The sequence below is a fragment of the Periplaneta americana genome, chromosome 1 (assembly GCF_040183065.1).
Source record: "Periplaneta americana isolate PAMFEO1 chromosome 1, P.americana_PAMFEO1_priV1, whole genome shotgun sequence".
Taxonomy (NCBI): domain Eukaryota; kingdom Metazoa; phylum Arthropoda; class Insecta; order Blattodea; family Blattidae; genus Periplaneta; species Periplaneta americana.
Genome location: NC_091117.1, coordinates 204,366,776 through 204,385,041, shown reverse-complemented (window position 1 = coordinate 204,385,041; position 18,266 = coordinate 204,366,776). Strand labels below are relative to the sequence as shown.

The 18,266-nt window shown below is 35.6% G+C and overlaps 1 protein-coding gene across 1 annotated transcript in view; it reads left to right on the top strand.

The window, feature by feature from the left end:
• The window catches only part of LOC138706594 (WD repeat-containing protein 91-like), a 49,099-nt gene that overhangs the window by 16,780 nt on the left and 14,053 nt on the right, over positions 1-18,266 (top strand). The window contains exons 6-12 of the mRNA XM_069836092.1: positions 75-199; positions 1,452-1,759; positions 3,946-4,067; positions 7,193-7,369; positions 9,623-9,737; positions 12,419-12,646; positions 13,337-13,504. Coding sequence (XP_069692193.1) covers positions 75-199; positions 1,452-1,759; positions 3,946-4,067; positions 7,193-7,369; positions 9,623-9,737; positions 12,419-12,646; positions 13,337-13,504 — 1,243 coding nt within the window. The remainder of the gene's footprint in view (positions 1-74; positions 200-1,451; positions 1,760-3,945; positions 4,068-7,192; positions 7,370-9,622; positions 9,738-12,418; positions 12,647-13,336; positions 13,505-18,266) is intronic.

Genomic DNA, 18,266 nt, shown 5'->3' with positions numbered 1-18,266 from the left:
GACTTTCAGTTATAATATTTTAAGAAACCAGTCATATTGCCCTATACACTTCATAATTACATGAATTGTTGTAGAGAAACTGGAGCATCTGGAAGTGAAAATCAAAGTAAAACTCTGAAAAATCTGATTCGAAACATTGGCAGTGGACTGCCAACCAGTCCAATACTTGGCCGGAAAATGTCCCATCAGCCCACTTCAGGTAGGTAATGTTTAAATATTTGAATGGTTACCAAGAGAAGGCTTCGAAGTTAACTTCATATCTATCCCCCCCCACACACACACACTCTCTCTCTCTCTCTCTCTCTCTCTATCCCTCCCTCTCTCCCTCCCCATCTCTCTTCCTCTCCTTCCCTCCATCTCCCCTCCACCCCTCCCTCCATCTTCCCCTCCCCTCTTCGATTTCCTCCTCTTTCTCGATCTCCCCTCCCCTTTCCCTCCCTCCCCTCTTCGATTTCCCCCTCTATCTCGTTCTCTCCCTCCCTCCATTTCTCCCCCTACCTTTTCCTTCTCCCTCCCTCCTTCCCTCCATCTCTCCCTCTCCGATTCCCTCTCTCCCCCTCCCCTGCCCCCTCCGATTTCCTCCCCCTCTCTCCTTCTCTCCCCTCCCTCCCCCTCCCTTCTTCTATTCCCTCCCGCGAAGTTATATAGGTGAGTAAAGAAGAAGGTACAAGATCAGAAAAATATTATTTTTTAACATAATTATCTATTCACATACAGCGTACAATGAGCAGAGGCATTTTAGGTTACTGATGAAGCAACCAGTCACCAAATTTTTACTTCTCGAGACAATTTCACTTTACATCTTCTCGGAAATGCCAAAGTAAATAATCTTTGCTTATAAAGTATTGAAAGGCTTCTAGCATTGGCTCTGGGGTTTATCAGTCACTCATATGGAGATGGGAAATGGCTCTGTGAGGACTGAGGCAGGATGGCCCCTGTGTCAGCATCAGATTCTCGAATACTGTCCACTGCAACATGTCTAGATCTAAACAGAAGTTCCACACCTGTGGAGTAACAGTCAGCGCGTCTGGCCGCGAAACCAGGTGGCCCGGGTTCGATTCCCGGTCGGGACAAGTTACCTGGTTGAGGTTTTTTCCGGGGTTTTCCCTCAACCCAATTTGAGCAAATGCTGGGTAACTTTCGGTGCTGGACCCCAGACTCATTTCACCGGCACTATCACCTTCATCTCATTCAGATGCTAAATAACCAAAGATGTTGATAAAGCGTCGTAAAATAACCTACTTAAAAAAACTCTAAACAGGAAATGACTCAAATGATTCTTCTGTCACAATCTAGCATGAAAGGAATGTTTTTATTATGTCAGTGACACCTTAAAATTCATTCTGAAAGCTTTGTAATCAACTCCTGTATTTGCTTGTAGTTAAAAATGATGAAGTTACAGAATGTATAGAGAGAAAATTGTTCTATTTTACATGGCTTGATAATTTCAGCCAAGGTGAAAATGGGGATATCAAATACTGAAGAACAGTCACAATTAAGAAAACATAGCAGTACTGTTTCAAGTGGAAAACAAAGACAAGGAAGTCTGTGGACTGGCACAGGAAAGACACCGAGTTTAGAAGGAACTGCGAGTAAACGTCAAAGCTCTGCTGAACAGACTGCAGTGAAGCCTGTTCGTGATACATCGTTAGAAACTTCGGAGCGCAGAGTGAAACAACAGCAGTTGCAGCAGCTGCCAGTTACCAGTCAAGTGGGATCATCTTTAAGCACATTTGGAGCTTTCTTACTATTGAGTCAGGTAAATCGATTTTATGTTCGTGTACAATATTTTATATCTTTTATATAGTTTCTGTTCTTTTCTAAATGTGGCTACCTCTTAATATAAACTTTCTGTATTATGAACATTATTGCAAGTGCTACGATATTTCATGCTTATATCATTTGAATCAGGATGAAGAGTGCAACAATTTATTTATGGAATGAAATATAGGATGTCCCATTCAAAAAATATATCACTACGAATTTCTGTAACACTCTGTATAATTGTCAATTACTCCTGATGGTAGACTTTAGTTAAACCTATAATGTGAATTACAGTAGTTTTGATTATCTGAGTTTCAGTTAACCGAGGTTCCATGTTATCCGAGCCTGATACAAAAAAAAAAATTACTGTAAATAACAGCCGCGTTTCCATCTGGGCTATTCCATCTCAAATCGACCGAAATATAGAGAAAATTGACCTTACAATTTCTAAATACAATGAAACTTTTTTCTGTCCGTTGACAACTGTGATACAATGCTTTGTGCAAAGTTTGAGGCATCAGAACTTCATAGTGTTTAAATTAAAAATATTTAAATTTATAACCAAGTATAGGCTCACTTCTGTTTTCTGAACTCCGACAATTGCTATTCTCGCATGTTTCCGTTGTTTGATTCAGAGAGGATAGAAATCTTTCTATTCTCTTAGGTTTGATTTCTGCTTCTTTCCATTGTCTATATCACAACGTGGAGCGGCATATTACTGTATTGATATTGCTGTTGTGAAATGGAAAACACTGGAACAAAAAGAAATCGTGGGACTAATTTCTCTTCATTCGAGAGAAGCCTTCTGCTGGAAATAATTTCGCAGTATAAACCAATTATTGAGAATAAACAAATAAATGGATCTACGTTGAAAGTGAAAAGTGAGGCTTGGCAGAAAATAGCCTATACTTTTGTATGAACTTCTGTTCTGTCAAATCACAGAAATCATCCGCTCTGTTTATGTATTCATGGATATCATTTTCTAAATAATCAAGATATAAAAGTTCAGCGTCTGATGCACAAGTCATATTGAATACTTCTGTGCTAACAAAGAGTTAAATGATTTAACGGCATGAAATTGAGCAGTTAAATTAACATGGGTTTTAACTGCCTGTTAGTACTAACAGTTGTTAAAGAAATACTCCAACTGTTAAGTTTACAGTTAAAATGGAATAACACAGTTATAATTTTAACTATGGTTGAAGAAACCAGGCCATACTATAGTAATCCAGCATCTGGGAGATAGTGTGAATGATATTATGAGATTAGAGATACTGGCATCCAAAGAAAATGTTCTAAGAAGGGAAACGAGACATAAGGAAATTACAGATAGATAAAGTATCATAAATTAGATTGTGAAACTTTGGCATAAAAATTACCTATTATGCACTACATTTTATGAAGTATGTTGTTGTGTTGTTTTGTAATGCCAGGCATTTGACAATAAAGTCATTTGACTTCTTGCACTCCAATATTTTTCAAAGATATTGTCATGGTTAGCCACTGACGCACAGATTTTGAGATGTTCTGAATCCATTTCTTGATTTGAGTTGCACAATGGACAGTTAGGAGACTGATATATTCCAATTCTATGCAGATGCTTGGCCAAACAGTCATAGCCTGTTGCCAATCTAAATGCAGCTACAGACGATTTGTGTGGTAAATCGGGAATCAACTGTGGATTATGATGCAGAGAGTTCCATTTTTTCCCTTGAGATTGTGTTATCAAATTTTGTTTGTTGAAGTCTAAGTATGTAAATGTAATAAATCTTTTCACAGAGTAATACGTAGATTTAGTAACAGGTCTGTAAGTAGCAGTGCTGCCCTTCTTTGCTAAAGCATCCGCATTCTCGTTTCCCAGGATTCCACAATGGGATGGTATCCATTGGAATACAATTCTTTTATTGAGTGTTATTAGTTGAGAGAGCATTTTATTTATTTCTGCTATTTGAGATGAAGGTGTGTGTCTAGAGACTATTGATAGAATAGCTGCTTTAGAGTCTGACAGTATAACTGTATGTTTATGATGTATTAAACCTATATATTCTTCAAAAGCAATACAATGGTATGTAAAAGCATTTCACCGTGTAATTTTATTGTACTTAATGCTTTCTATTATGTACTTCTCATTTTATGGATTCTCTTCTTTCATGGCTAATAACATTTAAAACTATTGTGTAGGAAGAATATGGTGAACATCGTGCTCCAGTTTGTCACTGCCGCTTCAACACTTCAGGATCCACTGTTGTTAGTGCTGATGTTGATGGAGTTGTGAAGCTGTGGACCGTTAGTCCTACTCCAAAGTGAGTTGATAAGCAAATTAAAATTACTAGTATGTATTGAATATAGTCTACAGGGAAAAAAAGAAGTAACATTTTTTATTTTATTTTTATTGATGGTTATTCACTCACTTACTGAAGTTAAGTTCCTAATACAGTCACTCAATCAAGTGTAGTGTGAAAGTAGTCTGGCTCATACAGGGTGATTCACGAGGAAAGGTAAAAAATTTAGGATACGATATCTTAGGCCATTTTGAGTGAAAAAGTTCATATGAACATAGGTCTGTTTTTTGAACGTTGATGGAGCTAGATGCATTTTTTTGGTAAAACCTCTCGCCCCAATGTGAATCAGACATTACCATATGCTGCTGTCGTGAGACAAGGTCAAGGTCGCAATGAATGACATTGGAATCTGCATTGTGAGCGATGTAGATAGGAGAAACAAACCGAGTGGTGGGGCATTACAAATGTCCCAACAAATACGCTATCACTTATGAGTTCACAGCAGTTCAGTCAGCTACCTACAGTACAGTAGTTATACAGGTACAGTTATCGGAAGTGTTAAGTTGTGTTTTTCAAGATGCCTTATAAATTTTCGACTGCAGAATACGCCGATATTGTGTATGTTTATGGTTTGTGCGATGGAAGTTCCTTGCATGCTGTCGCTGAATATGAAGGACGCTTTACGAACAGAAGGGTACCATTTCGAAGAGTATTTACTGTCTACGAGGTTGGATGAAAGACTTGGTATAGCAAAGGAACAGGGAAACGAGAAAGGCGCTAATTGACCGTATTTTGGATGCGGCATAAAGAACAACGTGCAACTCTCCTGAGCAATGAGCGCGATTCACAGCCAAGCGCAACAGTGCATTGAAGGAGAAGGAGGTACCTTTCAAAATGTGCGAAAACCTCGACCCCGACATCTAGAATATTAGGTATGTATGCATACGTACGTGAATGTAAACTTTAAATTTGTCCGTTATCTGTCTCTAAATTCGAATTAGTACAATGGAATCTCAGAAGTTTTTGTGAAATCAAAGAGCCATATCTCTGTAACCGTTCGAAAACGGACCTATATTCATATAAACTTTTTGATTCAGAATGACTTCAGAATTCACATCCCAAATGTTTTACCTTTCCTCGTGAATCACCCTGTATGTACAGCTCATAGGACAAATAAACATTATAGTCATCGAAAATGAACTAAAAAATTATTGAAATGTAGTGGTATTAACTGTCGTCTATGGTGATGAATAGATATAATGTAGCTACATATCATATACTCAAAGCCACCAGTTAGCTCAGGACTAATGAGCTGGTCTCATGCGGTGTGACATATCTGAGGTGGTTTTACGGCAGTTTTCCTCGATCCGTGTTCGTAGATGTTGCAGATGACGAAGTTTCACTTCGTACACCTTTTCCTTGAGATAACCCCATAAGGCAAAAATCAAGGGGATTTAAGTCTGGCGACTTTGGAGACCATTTTCTGGGTCCTCTGTGTCCTATCCACCGATTACATGAGTTTTCGTCGAGCCAACTCTATACACTAAAAATTTTATGATATCGCCTATGATGTGGGACTTGTCGGACACTCTGTATTTTATGGGTAGCTGAATTTTTTTCTTTTTATGACAGTTAATTCCGTTTTCTTTAATCTTATACAAAGTAATATTTTTTATTGTGCTTTAGCAAAGAAGGACAGCATTGTTACTTACAGACCTGTTACTAAATCTATGTATTACTCTGTGAAATGATTTAATAAATCTACATACTTAGACTTCAACAAACAAAATTTGATAACACAATCTCAAGGGAAAAAATGGAACTCTGCATCATAATCCACGAAAATCGTCTGTAGCTGCATTTAGATTGGCAACAGGCCATGATTGTTTGGCCAAACACCTACATAGAGTTGAAATATATCAGTCCCCTAACTGCCCATTGTGCAACTCAAACCAAGAAATGGATTCGGAACACCTCAAAATCTGTGCTTCATTGGCTGGCCATGATAATATCTTTGAAAAATGTTGGAATGCAAGAGGTCAAATGACTTTATTGTCAAACGCCTGGCATTAGAAAACAACAACATATTTGTTATTGTAAATTATCTTTCAACATTATATTAGTAGGCTGAATCTTTATGATTATCCGCTGAAGGCCAGCTGTCCTTTTATCGGATTTTCTCCTCCTCTGTCTGACTCTGTTGTTCTTGTACACTTTTTTAAACCACTCTGTTTATCGTCGTTGTTCCTGCAATAACTCCTATGTGCAAAATACAACATTTTTCTGTAGGAAGAAAAAAAAACATATTTATTCATTCTATGGCAGTGGTACATAGGAAGTTGTGAATTCTTACATTTTCGAAAGAAAGGAATATAATTACATATAGGAGATTTTATTATTTGCTGTATCACTATTTAAATTATTTAATAGAGCAAAAATCTGAAAATTGATAAATATGTCACATAGGAGTTATTGCATGAATGACGATATGATATATTAAACAAGTCTCTCTGAAATCATTAAGAGGTTTTTTATTTTAGTTGGTTATTTAACGATGCTGTATCAACTACTAGGTTACTTAGAGTCAGTGAGATGATATTTGGCGAGATGAGGCCGAGGATTCACCATAGAGTACCTTGCATTCACATTACGTTGGGGAAAACCTCGGAAAAAAACCCAACCAGGTAATCAGTCCAAGTGGGGATTGAACCCACGCCCGAACGCAACTTCAGACCAGCAGGCAAACTCCTTAACCGACTGAGCCATGCCGGTGGCATATTAAGAGATTCACAAGTCTGCTATTTTGAAACAAAATTATTTTAAGGACGTGTAGTAAAGGTTACATGATATGATTCTATGCTATCATGCATGATATTTGTCATTGAAATATATTATTAAATATATGGGAATTAAATGACTGATTTGGAAACCATGACGTCAGTAAAAATAAACCCATGTGGTGCTGACATTTATACAAAATATAAATGGACATGACAAGGTTCTGCTCACATTGACTCGGATGCACCGAAAGTCACTTTCCCGTAAAATTAGGAATTTGACATGTAAAGGTACACAAGCACACACACTATTTAATATAGAAGGAAAAGTGAAGTATAAATTTGAAAGATATCTTGTTTCATTTTCAGAACATTGGCAACTTTTGTGTCCAAATCCAGCATCATGTCATTGGACTGGGTTACGAAAAATGAGCGCTATTTCATAAGTGGCAACAAGCAAGGATTGGTTCGTCTGTATGATACTCGAGACAACCGTATATTATGGGAACTAGGTGCTGATCCAGCAAGTCCGCTGAAAGATGCAAGGTAAGCGTTTGAGACTTATTAATCTTGCTTTGGAGTCTTGAAATTTATCCCTGAAGTTATTCAGTATTTTATTAGACAGTCTGTATAACAAATTATATGCATTTTTAGGCTTTTACAGTGGATGTATCAGAAATAGACTTGGTATTCCACTGTATCCTGGAACTCTACATAGGCTACAGGTTCCATCATCAGAGCAAATACCGTATTTACTCGCATAATAGATGCCATCACATAATGTATGCACCCCAGTTTTTCACAGTAATATGTAGGGAAAAAATACCCCTGCATAATGTATGCATTACATTTTTAATAACACTACCAATAGTTAATACGGCAAGAATAATGGTAGTATTACCTTCACAAAGTATATCCAGTTTTTTATTTGTATTTAGTTTTAGGTTATATTGTATTAATTTCGTATGTTACGGACTTTACGTTATTATTGCATTCGATATATCAAAGCTTTCAAAGTCTTACAATCGATCATTTTCAATATTACTTGATGTGAGATGTCAGGTAGTTATGATTTTTTCTCCAAAATTTTTTTCCCCACATATAATACGTATCCTGGATATTTAATCCAAAAATTATGAAAAAAAAAAGAAAAAAAAAAAGTGCGTCTGTTACGCAAGTAAATGCAGTACGTATCACTACAGGGGTCAGTTTCTTTATTGGACTCATTATGTCTATTACTCCAAACAATCGAGCAATGGAAATAGTTTGTTATAGCTTGTATGTAACTAATTGTTGGAGTCAAGTGAGATACCTGAATATCTTGAACATATACCTGTATTACAATAGACATTTATTCAAAGAGAACTCTTAATAATTTATGCGGAAATAATAAAACTAATTATACTGAAGCATTGGATAGAGATATCACTTGAAGAGATCTTGGTTGCAAATATGTTGCCTGTTTTGCAATATTATCGACTTTCTCGTTTCCAGGTATACCATAATGACTAAGTATCCATTGAAATGTTATTTCCTTTTGGAGTTCTTTTAATTTACTTAGTTGTTTCTGAAGTGGAATAATTCTATGTGCATATAGGTTTGGTACATACTTAATTATATTAAATATAGCCCCCTTGGAGTCGGTAAGTAAGCAAATAGATTTTTCAGAAATTTGAGTAACACACTGAAGAGCAGCATCAATAGCTAGGAATTCAGTGTCAAGACTAGAGGAGGATGAACATGGTATGAAATAACTTTCTTGATATTTTGGAATACAATACCCTGCTCCTGATGTCCCATTATTAGGATTTAGAGATTCATCTGTATAAATTTGAATGTGATCCTTATATGTGCTGCAGAGTAGTCCCTCAAAATAAAACTAATTAATAATGATATTACTGTATTGGCACTGGACGAAAAATCTATTCATCAAGTCTGAGTAATTAGTTACATGTTCAACATAGTAGGTGATCGATCCTTCTGGTCTTACCTATCTGTCCGGATGATGGAGATTGTATGTATTTCCGAAATGTTGGAAATGTTAAGTTCCAGGACATGGTGGAATATCCAAAAGTCTGTTTCTGACTTTGTACAATAAATTGTTTAGAAAAGCATGCTCGTAAATTTTAAGATATTAGATCTTTTCATTCTTGGTGCAAGGAACGACCTAGAGAAGTCTGCAAAGAAAAATGGGCAATTTATCTACCATGCTGCAGCGATTTGGGGACCAAATATAACATCAAGACATGAGACGTTATGGGAATTATGATTGGGTCTAGAGGCACAATCCCACGGGAGTCCTTAGAAGTCTTCCGAAAATTAAAAGTTCCTGACAGCACCCTGGACATGATATCCTCCACTGCACTGAAGTCATCGATTAGCATAATTAATCATCACTTATATTCTTTATAAAATGTAATTTGTCTTGTAGCCTAAATTGTTTCTTACATTTCCAATAAATTTCTCAATGATAGTCTACCTAACTAGGGTTTCTATTAAAGAAAAAATTGAATTAAATATAAATATTCATTTAGAATTGATTAGGAGGCCGTTTATTAAACCCTGGTTGGGACGGCTATCAACTATCTATCTAATAGAAATATATTAGAAATACAATATATCTCTATAGAAAATTATTGTGTAGCCCAACATTTTCATAAATAGAAGGAATGTCAAGATTTCTTTGCTATATTATATTTTAGTAGGTGCTAATAATTTAATTTGTATTTGATAGAACTTCTGCACCTTCAGAATGTGCAACTGTTTCTACCTATCAAAAGCATTCGTTCTGTTTCACAGGATCACGACCATTTGCTGCAGCCCAGTGGAATCATCTTTTATCTGCTCAGTGGCTCCCCCTAATCAGGCTCCAGGCAAGCTGCTGCTGTTTGATATTAAGACTAGGAAACTTGAGGTTAGACATCGATTTTCGGTCACTACTTTAGCTTTCAATTGAAGAGATCTTGGTTGCAATCTCTTTGATAAAGATTGTGATTTTGTTTTCTGTAGATGTCAACTAAAATACAGTAAAATTTGTTCAAGGTGGAACATGAATAAGGCAAAAACTTGTGCAGTGCGAACAAATCATCAACTTCCGGTAGATAGAGTAGGAATTATAAAGGTAAAAAGATAAAGGTATCCCCGTAACATGCCATGAAGGCACTTGGGGGGCATGGAGGTAGAGCCCCATGCTTTCCATGACCTCGGCAGTAGAATGAGGTGGTGTGGTCTGCACCACGCTCTGACTGCCTTTTACCCCCGGGAAAGACACGGTACTCAATTTTATAGGAGGCTGAGTGAACCTCGGGGCTGTTCTGAAAGTTTGGCAACGAGATAAAATCCTGTCACCACCTGGGATCGAACCCCGGACCTTCCAGTCCGTAGTCAGCTGCTTTACCAACTGAACTACCCAGCCGCCCAGAGTAGGAATTTTAGTGTTATTTACTTTTTATTTTGCAGAATCTGCCCAATGCAGTATTTCAGGGCTTTATCAGAAACTACTAAATAATGTAGAAAAAAAATATATTAAAAATTGATGTACCATATTTTTGTTCAACTTTTCTTTTACCGTTTGATTTTAGAAATAATGTCACTCTGTTAGTTATTGTTCTCACAAGTAGCTTCATACTGCAAGAAAACAAAGAAAAACACAAGATACAGTATCTATAATAATATTATTATTATTGTAACCACTTATAAATAGGTACTTATGCAATAATATTATATATTATGTTCTTAATGATACTTTTTAAGATTTTTGTAGTATTGTATTACGTGGAAACTCGTCCAATTTGGAAAATGAATTTGGCCTTGTGATTCCGCTTTGAACAAGATTTACTGTACCGAGTTTCATAATTGAAACCAAGTTAACAAGCATATGAAATGCATGAGTATGTAAATGAGAGAAATATGAATAGATGAATGGGTGGGTTCAAGAGAAGGGAAGGGAGTCTATTTTGACGGTAGACTCAACCTGATATGACGAGATTGTTGCTGATTGGTTTTTGAATTCCAGTGAGTGGAAGAAAGAGAAAGCATGTTTGTAACTTTTTTAAATAATCACGTTATCTATTTCAGATGTACGAGGGGGATCCAGGAAATAACGACCGTTTTGTTGTAATAATTAAAAAAATATATATATTTATTTGAAAAAACAAAGTCTGTTACATAACTGAAGCTTCCTTTACTTCTCTACATAATCACCACCTACATTTAAACATTTGTCGTAACTGTTCACTAGCTTTAGAATTCCCGTGTTATACTCCTCTGCCGCCAGTTCATTAAGCCAGGTGTTCACTGTCTTCTTCAACTCTTCATCACTTCCAAAACGCGTACCACCCAGAAAGTCTTTCCGCTTAGTGAAAAGGTGAAAATCGTTAGGAGCAAGGTCTGGACTATAGGGCGGATGATCAAAGATTTCCCAACCGAATTGATCCAGCAATTCTCGAGTTGAAGCAGCAGTGTGCGGGCGAGCGTTGTCGTGAAGAAGCACAACTCCTCTTGAAAGCATTCCTCGCCTCTTGTTTTGGATGGCTCGTCATAGTTTTCGTAAAGTCTCACAATAACGATTTGCATTGATCGTAGTGCCTTTTGGCATGAAATCCAGCAAAAGAACACCTTTGCGATCCCAAAAGACAGTAGCCATGACTTTTTGTGTTGAGAGAGTCTGTTTGAATTTTCTCGGTTTCTTGGGTGATGAGGGATGATGCCACTGACGTGATTGGCGCTTGGTCTCTGGGGTGTTGTGAGACACCCAGGTCTCATCACCAGTCACAATTTGATAAAGAAAGGCATCTCCATCTATGTGATATCGCATCAAGAATGTCAATGCTGAGGCCATTCTCTGAGTTTTGTGTTGGTCACTCAGTTGCCATGGAACCCATCGTGCACAGATTTTGTGGTATCCAAGATGTTGCGACACAATTTCACCAAGCAAAGAACGAGAAATGTCAGGAAAGGCAATATGCAATTCGTCGAGTGATGTGCGCCTGTCTTGCAAGATTCTGTCGTTCACTTTAGTCTTCAGGTCTTCTGTGATGAGTGTGGGCGTCCGGATCGAGTTTCATCGTGGACATTTGTTTGCCCATTGTTGAATATTTCGCACCATTTTCTCACATTTCTTTCATTCATTACAGTATCACCATACACTTCTTTCAATTGCCTGTAAATTTCTGCAGGTTTCAAATGTCGGGCATTCAAAAATCGAATCACACTGCTCACTTCACAGTCAGCGGGATTATCAATCACGTCGTTCATTTTGAAGTAACACAAAATGCACAATGGCGACTTGTTGCAACCATTACTCACAACATTATGAGAACACATGTTAAGGAAGCCAGTTGACCTTCAAACAAGGAAGGGGAGTCAGCTGCGCGGCGGGTATGCGCGAACGGTCGTTATTTCCTGGATCCCCCTCGTAATTGAATGCCATTTCAGTTATAAGTTTTTCTCACTTATACGTTTTTTTCCTTAGACTCTCATGAAAATGTATAAATTAAGTTTTACTGTATTTATGAATTAATTAAATTCTCAAATGTTATATATAAAATGGAAAATTTGAAATCAAAATTGAAAATTTCATTCTGTTCTGTGTAGAGGGCCCTGACCCTAGATTCCAACCAGAGCTGTGCTGTGGTTACATGCTGCACGTTCAACCACAATGGACAGTTGCTAGTAACAGGTTGCAGTGATGGAGTTGTCAGAATATTTGACTTACGTCGCAGTGATTGTATTGACTCTTGGACAGCTCACCAGGGTGAAGTACTTGCAATTCAGCTAACTGCAGACTTTACCGCTTGTTATACTTTGGGTCAGGATGGCAAGGTAAGTGTTATAAAATGTTGTTGTTTTCTAATGCCAAGCGTTTGACAATAAAGTCATTTGACCTCTTGCACTTCAATATTTTTCAAAGATATTATCATGATCAGCCACTGAAGCACAGATTTTGAGGTGTTCCAAATCCATTTCTTGGTTTGAGTTGCACAGTGGGCAGTTAGGGAACTGTTATATTCCAATTCTATCCAGGTGTTTGGCCAAACAGCCATGACCTGTTGTTTTCTAATGCCAGGCGTTTGACAATAAAGTCATTTGACCTCTTGCAGTCCAATATTTTTCAAAGATATTGTCATGGTCAGCCACTAAAGCACAGATTTTGAGGTGTTCTGCATCTATTTCTTGATTTCAGTTGCACAATGAGCAGTTAGGGGACTGATATATTCCAATTCTATGCAGATGCTTGGCCAAACAGTCATGGCCTGTTGCCAATCTAAATGCAGCTACAGATGATTTGCGTGCTAAATCGGGAATCAACTGTGTATTATGATGCAGAGAGTGCCATTTTTTCCCTTGAGAGTGTGTTATGAAATTTTGTTTGTTGAAGTCTAAGTATGTAAATTTAATAGATCTTTTCACTAAGGTATATGCCTCCTAGCATATACCTTAGTTGTAAATTGAATAAATAGAACATAGCCTAATGGTTAACATAGTGAATTATTTTTAACTTTTTCTTTCCAGTTATGCCAGCGTAGCTTGAACCAAAGTGGACAGGCATTATGGGAGGCTTCTCTTCAAGATTGTCCACCACTGCATAACATGATATCTCCACATGGCCAGTTGTTCGCATTTGACCCATCAGGATCTCATGTTTTAACATGTGGTGTCAGTGGTGGTAACATATATCAGGTATCATTATTCTCATATTTCTTGTAATTCAAAAGAAGATGATGATTGTAGAATATTACAGATATGCAAGAATTTCAATAATGTGTGTAAAATTTTTTCTCGTATTTCGTTCATTTAATTGGTTAGACTTTTTTTTTATTATTGTTCAATTTAATAAACTCTATTTCACCCTGAGGTATATTAGGGTTATAGTTGGCATCACAATACATATTTTATAACCAATAAACAATAGTAGAATTATAATATAAAATTGTGGTCAAGGTTACAATTCACATGAATTATGTAGAAGAATGCACCTTAATGAAAGAATGGATCCTGTTAAAGATTAATGAGATGTTTGAGGAATAATCAATGCAAAAGATATACAAGAATGTCTAACCGTTTCAGAGTAAATACACGACCTAAAAAGATAAACAATAGTACATTAATATAACAAAGTTTGACTTTCACTTTCAAATTAATACTTAATTCATGAACAATGGAACAGTTAAGAATAATAAAACGATATTACAAGCAATGATTTACGGTTACAAGTTACATACATGATTCAGGAACAAGTACAATAATTGAAATAATAACACAAGTAATGACTTATAACTAGACTTCGTGGAATTTCCACGAGAATCATAAGGTTTACTACTCACGCGGTATAGACTGTATGAGAAAGGGACGTGCAACGGATGGACTATGCCTCTAATGTAAACACTGAGCAGTATACTGCAGTTACAATAAAACCTGTATCCTGCATTCAAGAAATGTAATGAATGATCATTGAAGTAGGAAATGTCTAAAAATTTAAATACGCAATTATTTTGTAGTGAGATATATTAACTCTTAAAATTTAATGTAAGATACTCACATCATCCTTGAATATATGCATTGCAGTGAAGAGTTACGTACATTTTGAGCGACTGCAAAGTGAACCTCCTCCGATAGTCACTCAGACAGTTTTTATATTGGTAAAATGTAATAGGCGCAAATTTGAAGAACGGGAAGTCACTACTTTTTAGTACACCAACTTCAGACGTCTTGTCGTGACCTGATGGTACATCATTTATAATACGAAGTTGTGAATAGGCAGAATTTTTAGCAATAATGTTTCTCAACTTACATTTCACTTTTTCTAAAATTAGTGAATTGTTATTTTGGATAACTATATTAAGGGCGTCTGAGAGTTTTAGTTCAGATGATTCTAACAGGATGATGCTTTTGAACACGATTTTAAAATTACAATCAATGAACAGAATATCTTCCAATAGCTGTTCAGAAGGCAATGATTTTACAGCTGCAACAGCGGAACTGTATGTGCTCTCCAATGCATCAATTACCTCCATTATTTTGCCATAATATTCCGCATAATAATTAACAGCATCCAACCACGTTTTCCAATGGGTCAAGACTGGCTGCGGGGGTAAGGGTATTCCAGGGGCTATTATTTGGAACAGTAACACTCTCATTGTAATATGTTTGAATTCTTGTCTGCACTGAACAAATGTTAAGCTTTGACTATTCCAACCACAGTAATGCAAAACAAGTACTTACATAGGTATACATTAGCTGTAGCTGCTCTATCTATTTGGACCGGTCACAACTCTTAACATGAACTGCTTATACTACGAGACCGGGCGGCCGCTCACTTCCTCTATACTACCGTAATCGGCAACCTGATTGCATGCTGCGTGTGGCAATTCAACGAAGTCTACTTATAACTAACGAAATTCTTGAAGGACAATATATAATAGTAGGGGCAATACAAAAGATTTAAAAACAAATGGTAAACATTAAAGGAATACTAGAAAAATTGACTTAAAATTACACATTCTTTTTAAAGCAATAGGTAGCAGCAAAGAGATACTAATAACAGTACACTGACTGTAGTTACTGATTAAACACATTATTTTAAAAACAAACACGCAAAGGATCAGTAGCTATTTTCAGGCATTATATACATGGACCATGTCTTTAATTCACATCTTTTTGACGTTACTTCGTATATTATTTTGTTTTTCAATCTATTTCAATTTGTTTTTAAAGTAATTATATTAAGGGTCAGCCCATGTCAGATCAACACACTTTTAAATCATTTTCAACCAGATCCTCTTAGATTTCAGTTAAATTTTTTTGGATGTTGGTCATAGAAAGGAAAGTAAAGATGAAGAATATCTAAAGTGTAATGTAAATATTTTTGGATTTTTCAGTCATTAATAATGAGAAAACACAGTAAAATTTGACATGTAAGGTATAAGAAATTTTTTTATAGTTATTCAACAACTGAAGTTAAAGAAATGGAGTTTCTCTTACCTTAAAGCTTAAGAAGTGACCTTTGGTTTTATATAAAACCAACCATGCTATGACCTTGAATGCTGTTTAAGGTCATTGATATATTAAAAAATGAACCATTTTAAAGTTTTGAAAAAAATACATGTTGTTGGTCTATATAACCTTTAAATATCCTATAAGTTTCATTTTGGAACTGCAGAAACTTGTGCAGTTATTGACTGAAATGTTTTTACATACACAAGTCTACTGTATTGCTAAGGTTTATAAATGTTAATCAGAAATAATTTTTGTTTTAATTGTAGTCACTTTTAATTTCACTGTACCTGCAAAGATATGTTGATATATGCATTTTATTGCTTTTGATGCTCTCTTCATGTGGGAGAGTATAAGTTCTTCGTGTTGAAGTTCGCAGATGAAGAGTCATCATCAAAATTGATTGTGTAGATACGATTTTTGTGTCTGGATTTGTAGGATAAGCATATGATGGAGATAGTCCACTGGAATGCAGAAACATAATCTTCACTTTTTCCGTTTCTTCTACACTTAGCACATGCTCTATCCACCATTTATTGTCATCATTACAAGTGACAAATCTTGTCTTGCAATATTGATATAGTCGAGTTCATCATTTAACAAAATGTTTCCTTTTTTATATATTTCAGAGTTGGAATATACTTTTGTTACAAATTTTTGAGTGTTTATGGGAATGAAAGCATGTAATTTTTGTGTTCAAGAAATTGTACGTGCGTTTTTTAATCACTCTTACAGAAGTGGCTCTTCTTCAGAATGTTGAGAAATGGTTATGTATTCAAAGTCATAAGTTTTAATATTGTCTACACATCAGTTTTCTGTTTCAGAATTGCACTGCAGAGCCACAGAGCCATCAGTGAAGTAATAAATATGCTTTGGTTTAATTTGGAATTTTCTATTCATATATTGCATTAAATGTTTATGATCAAGATGCTCAGCTGTAGTGAGATAAACAGTCTTAAATGATGATATACTACTGAGCTATGCCAAGGCTTAATCCACAGCACTGGATCGAACTCCTCTCCTTTGGTTTTTCCTTTTTGCCCTACTCCTTGTTTCGACATATGTCCTCATATGAGGCACTTCTATATAATAATGTAATATGTATATGTCGAATTTTAATTGCATGTACAATGTTTTAGAATTCTAGCATGTAACATAACACAGGGACCTGGATTCTGTTGCATAACAATTTTAAAACTAATAATAATAGTAAATTTACTTGTGATTTGTAATTTGCAGAATATTTCTGTTGCTTAATATTAGAAGACGACTTACAAATTACCGGTAAAATTACTAATATTATTAGTGAATTTTATATGCTCTTATTGAAATTAATATTATTAGTTATTAGTGTTTACTAATATTTTTCTACAAGTTTGCATTCAACCATTATTACAGGTTATTAGTGAAGTTTGTTCGTAGTCAGTAATAGTAAACTAAATCTTGAATTTAGTTTTAGATTTTTCAGATGAAAAAGACTTACCAAGGCCTCCTAGACGACAGAAAATGTGTGACCATAACTATATAATGTTCATAAAAGTCTTATTTCTTACTGCTAATGTCTTTTTTGTATTTGGGTAAACATCTCTCAAATAATATATCTAATCTTTCTTCTTTAGTATTACTCCAATTTATTTTTCATATTCACATATTTCTTTCAAAAAATTAATTTTCTCATCTTTAATTAATGTGTTGCTTTAATTAATTGGCCGAATAGTACTAATTTTTTACATTTAATTTTGCACAATTTCAGTTTTCTTTGCTCTTCTCTCTTCCCCATTGCAAAAAATGTAGACACAGAAATACTGTAAATTTATCAATCAATCTTCTTAGTATATCCAGCTGTTTGCTGACAACATAAAGTCCACTGTAGTCTATTCAGTTGTTTTTCACGAGAAATGAGGGGTATTTTGATCGGTGTTCATTATAGATGCCTGTTGCTAGTAGCCAGAGTTGGGGTGTAGTCAATATATACTGCAGGGCTGTGTCTTCTGCAACTGGTACTGATGATTTTAATTCACTTCTTTTGTGGTTTATGGATGGACAGTATAGAAGAATGTGTTCCAGATCTTCATCATGATTATTACACCACAGACAAGTAGGATTATCAGAAATGTGAAATCGGTGTAGGTACAATTGAGTGACAATGTGACCTGTTCTGGCTCTTGTTAAAAATGTTTGAACATGTCTGGGCAAGTTTAGTGTAAATTTATGGGTATTATGCAACATAAATTATTAGTATTAGTAATTTGTAAATTTATTTTAATAATATTAGTAAAATCATGAAACAATACCTTACAGAATAGAGGTGAAAACTTTTGTGATGTAAACATTGTACTTTTAATGTGTTAGTTTTCAGGTGGAAATTTGTTAACTAACGCCGAAATGTGAATAAAAATTCTCTCACTTTGTTTGCTGTTAACATTGGAAAACTAAGGAAGTTGTATGT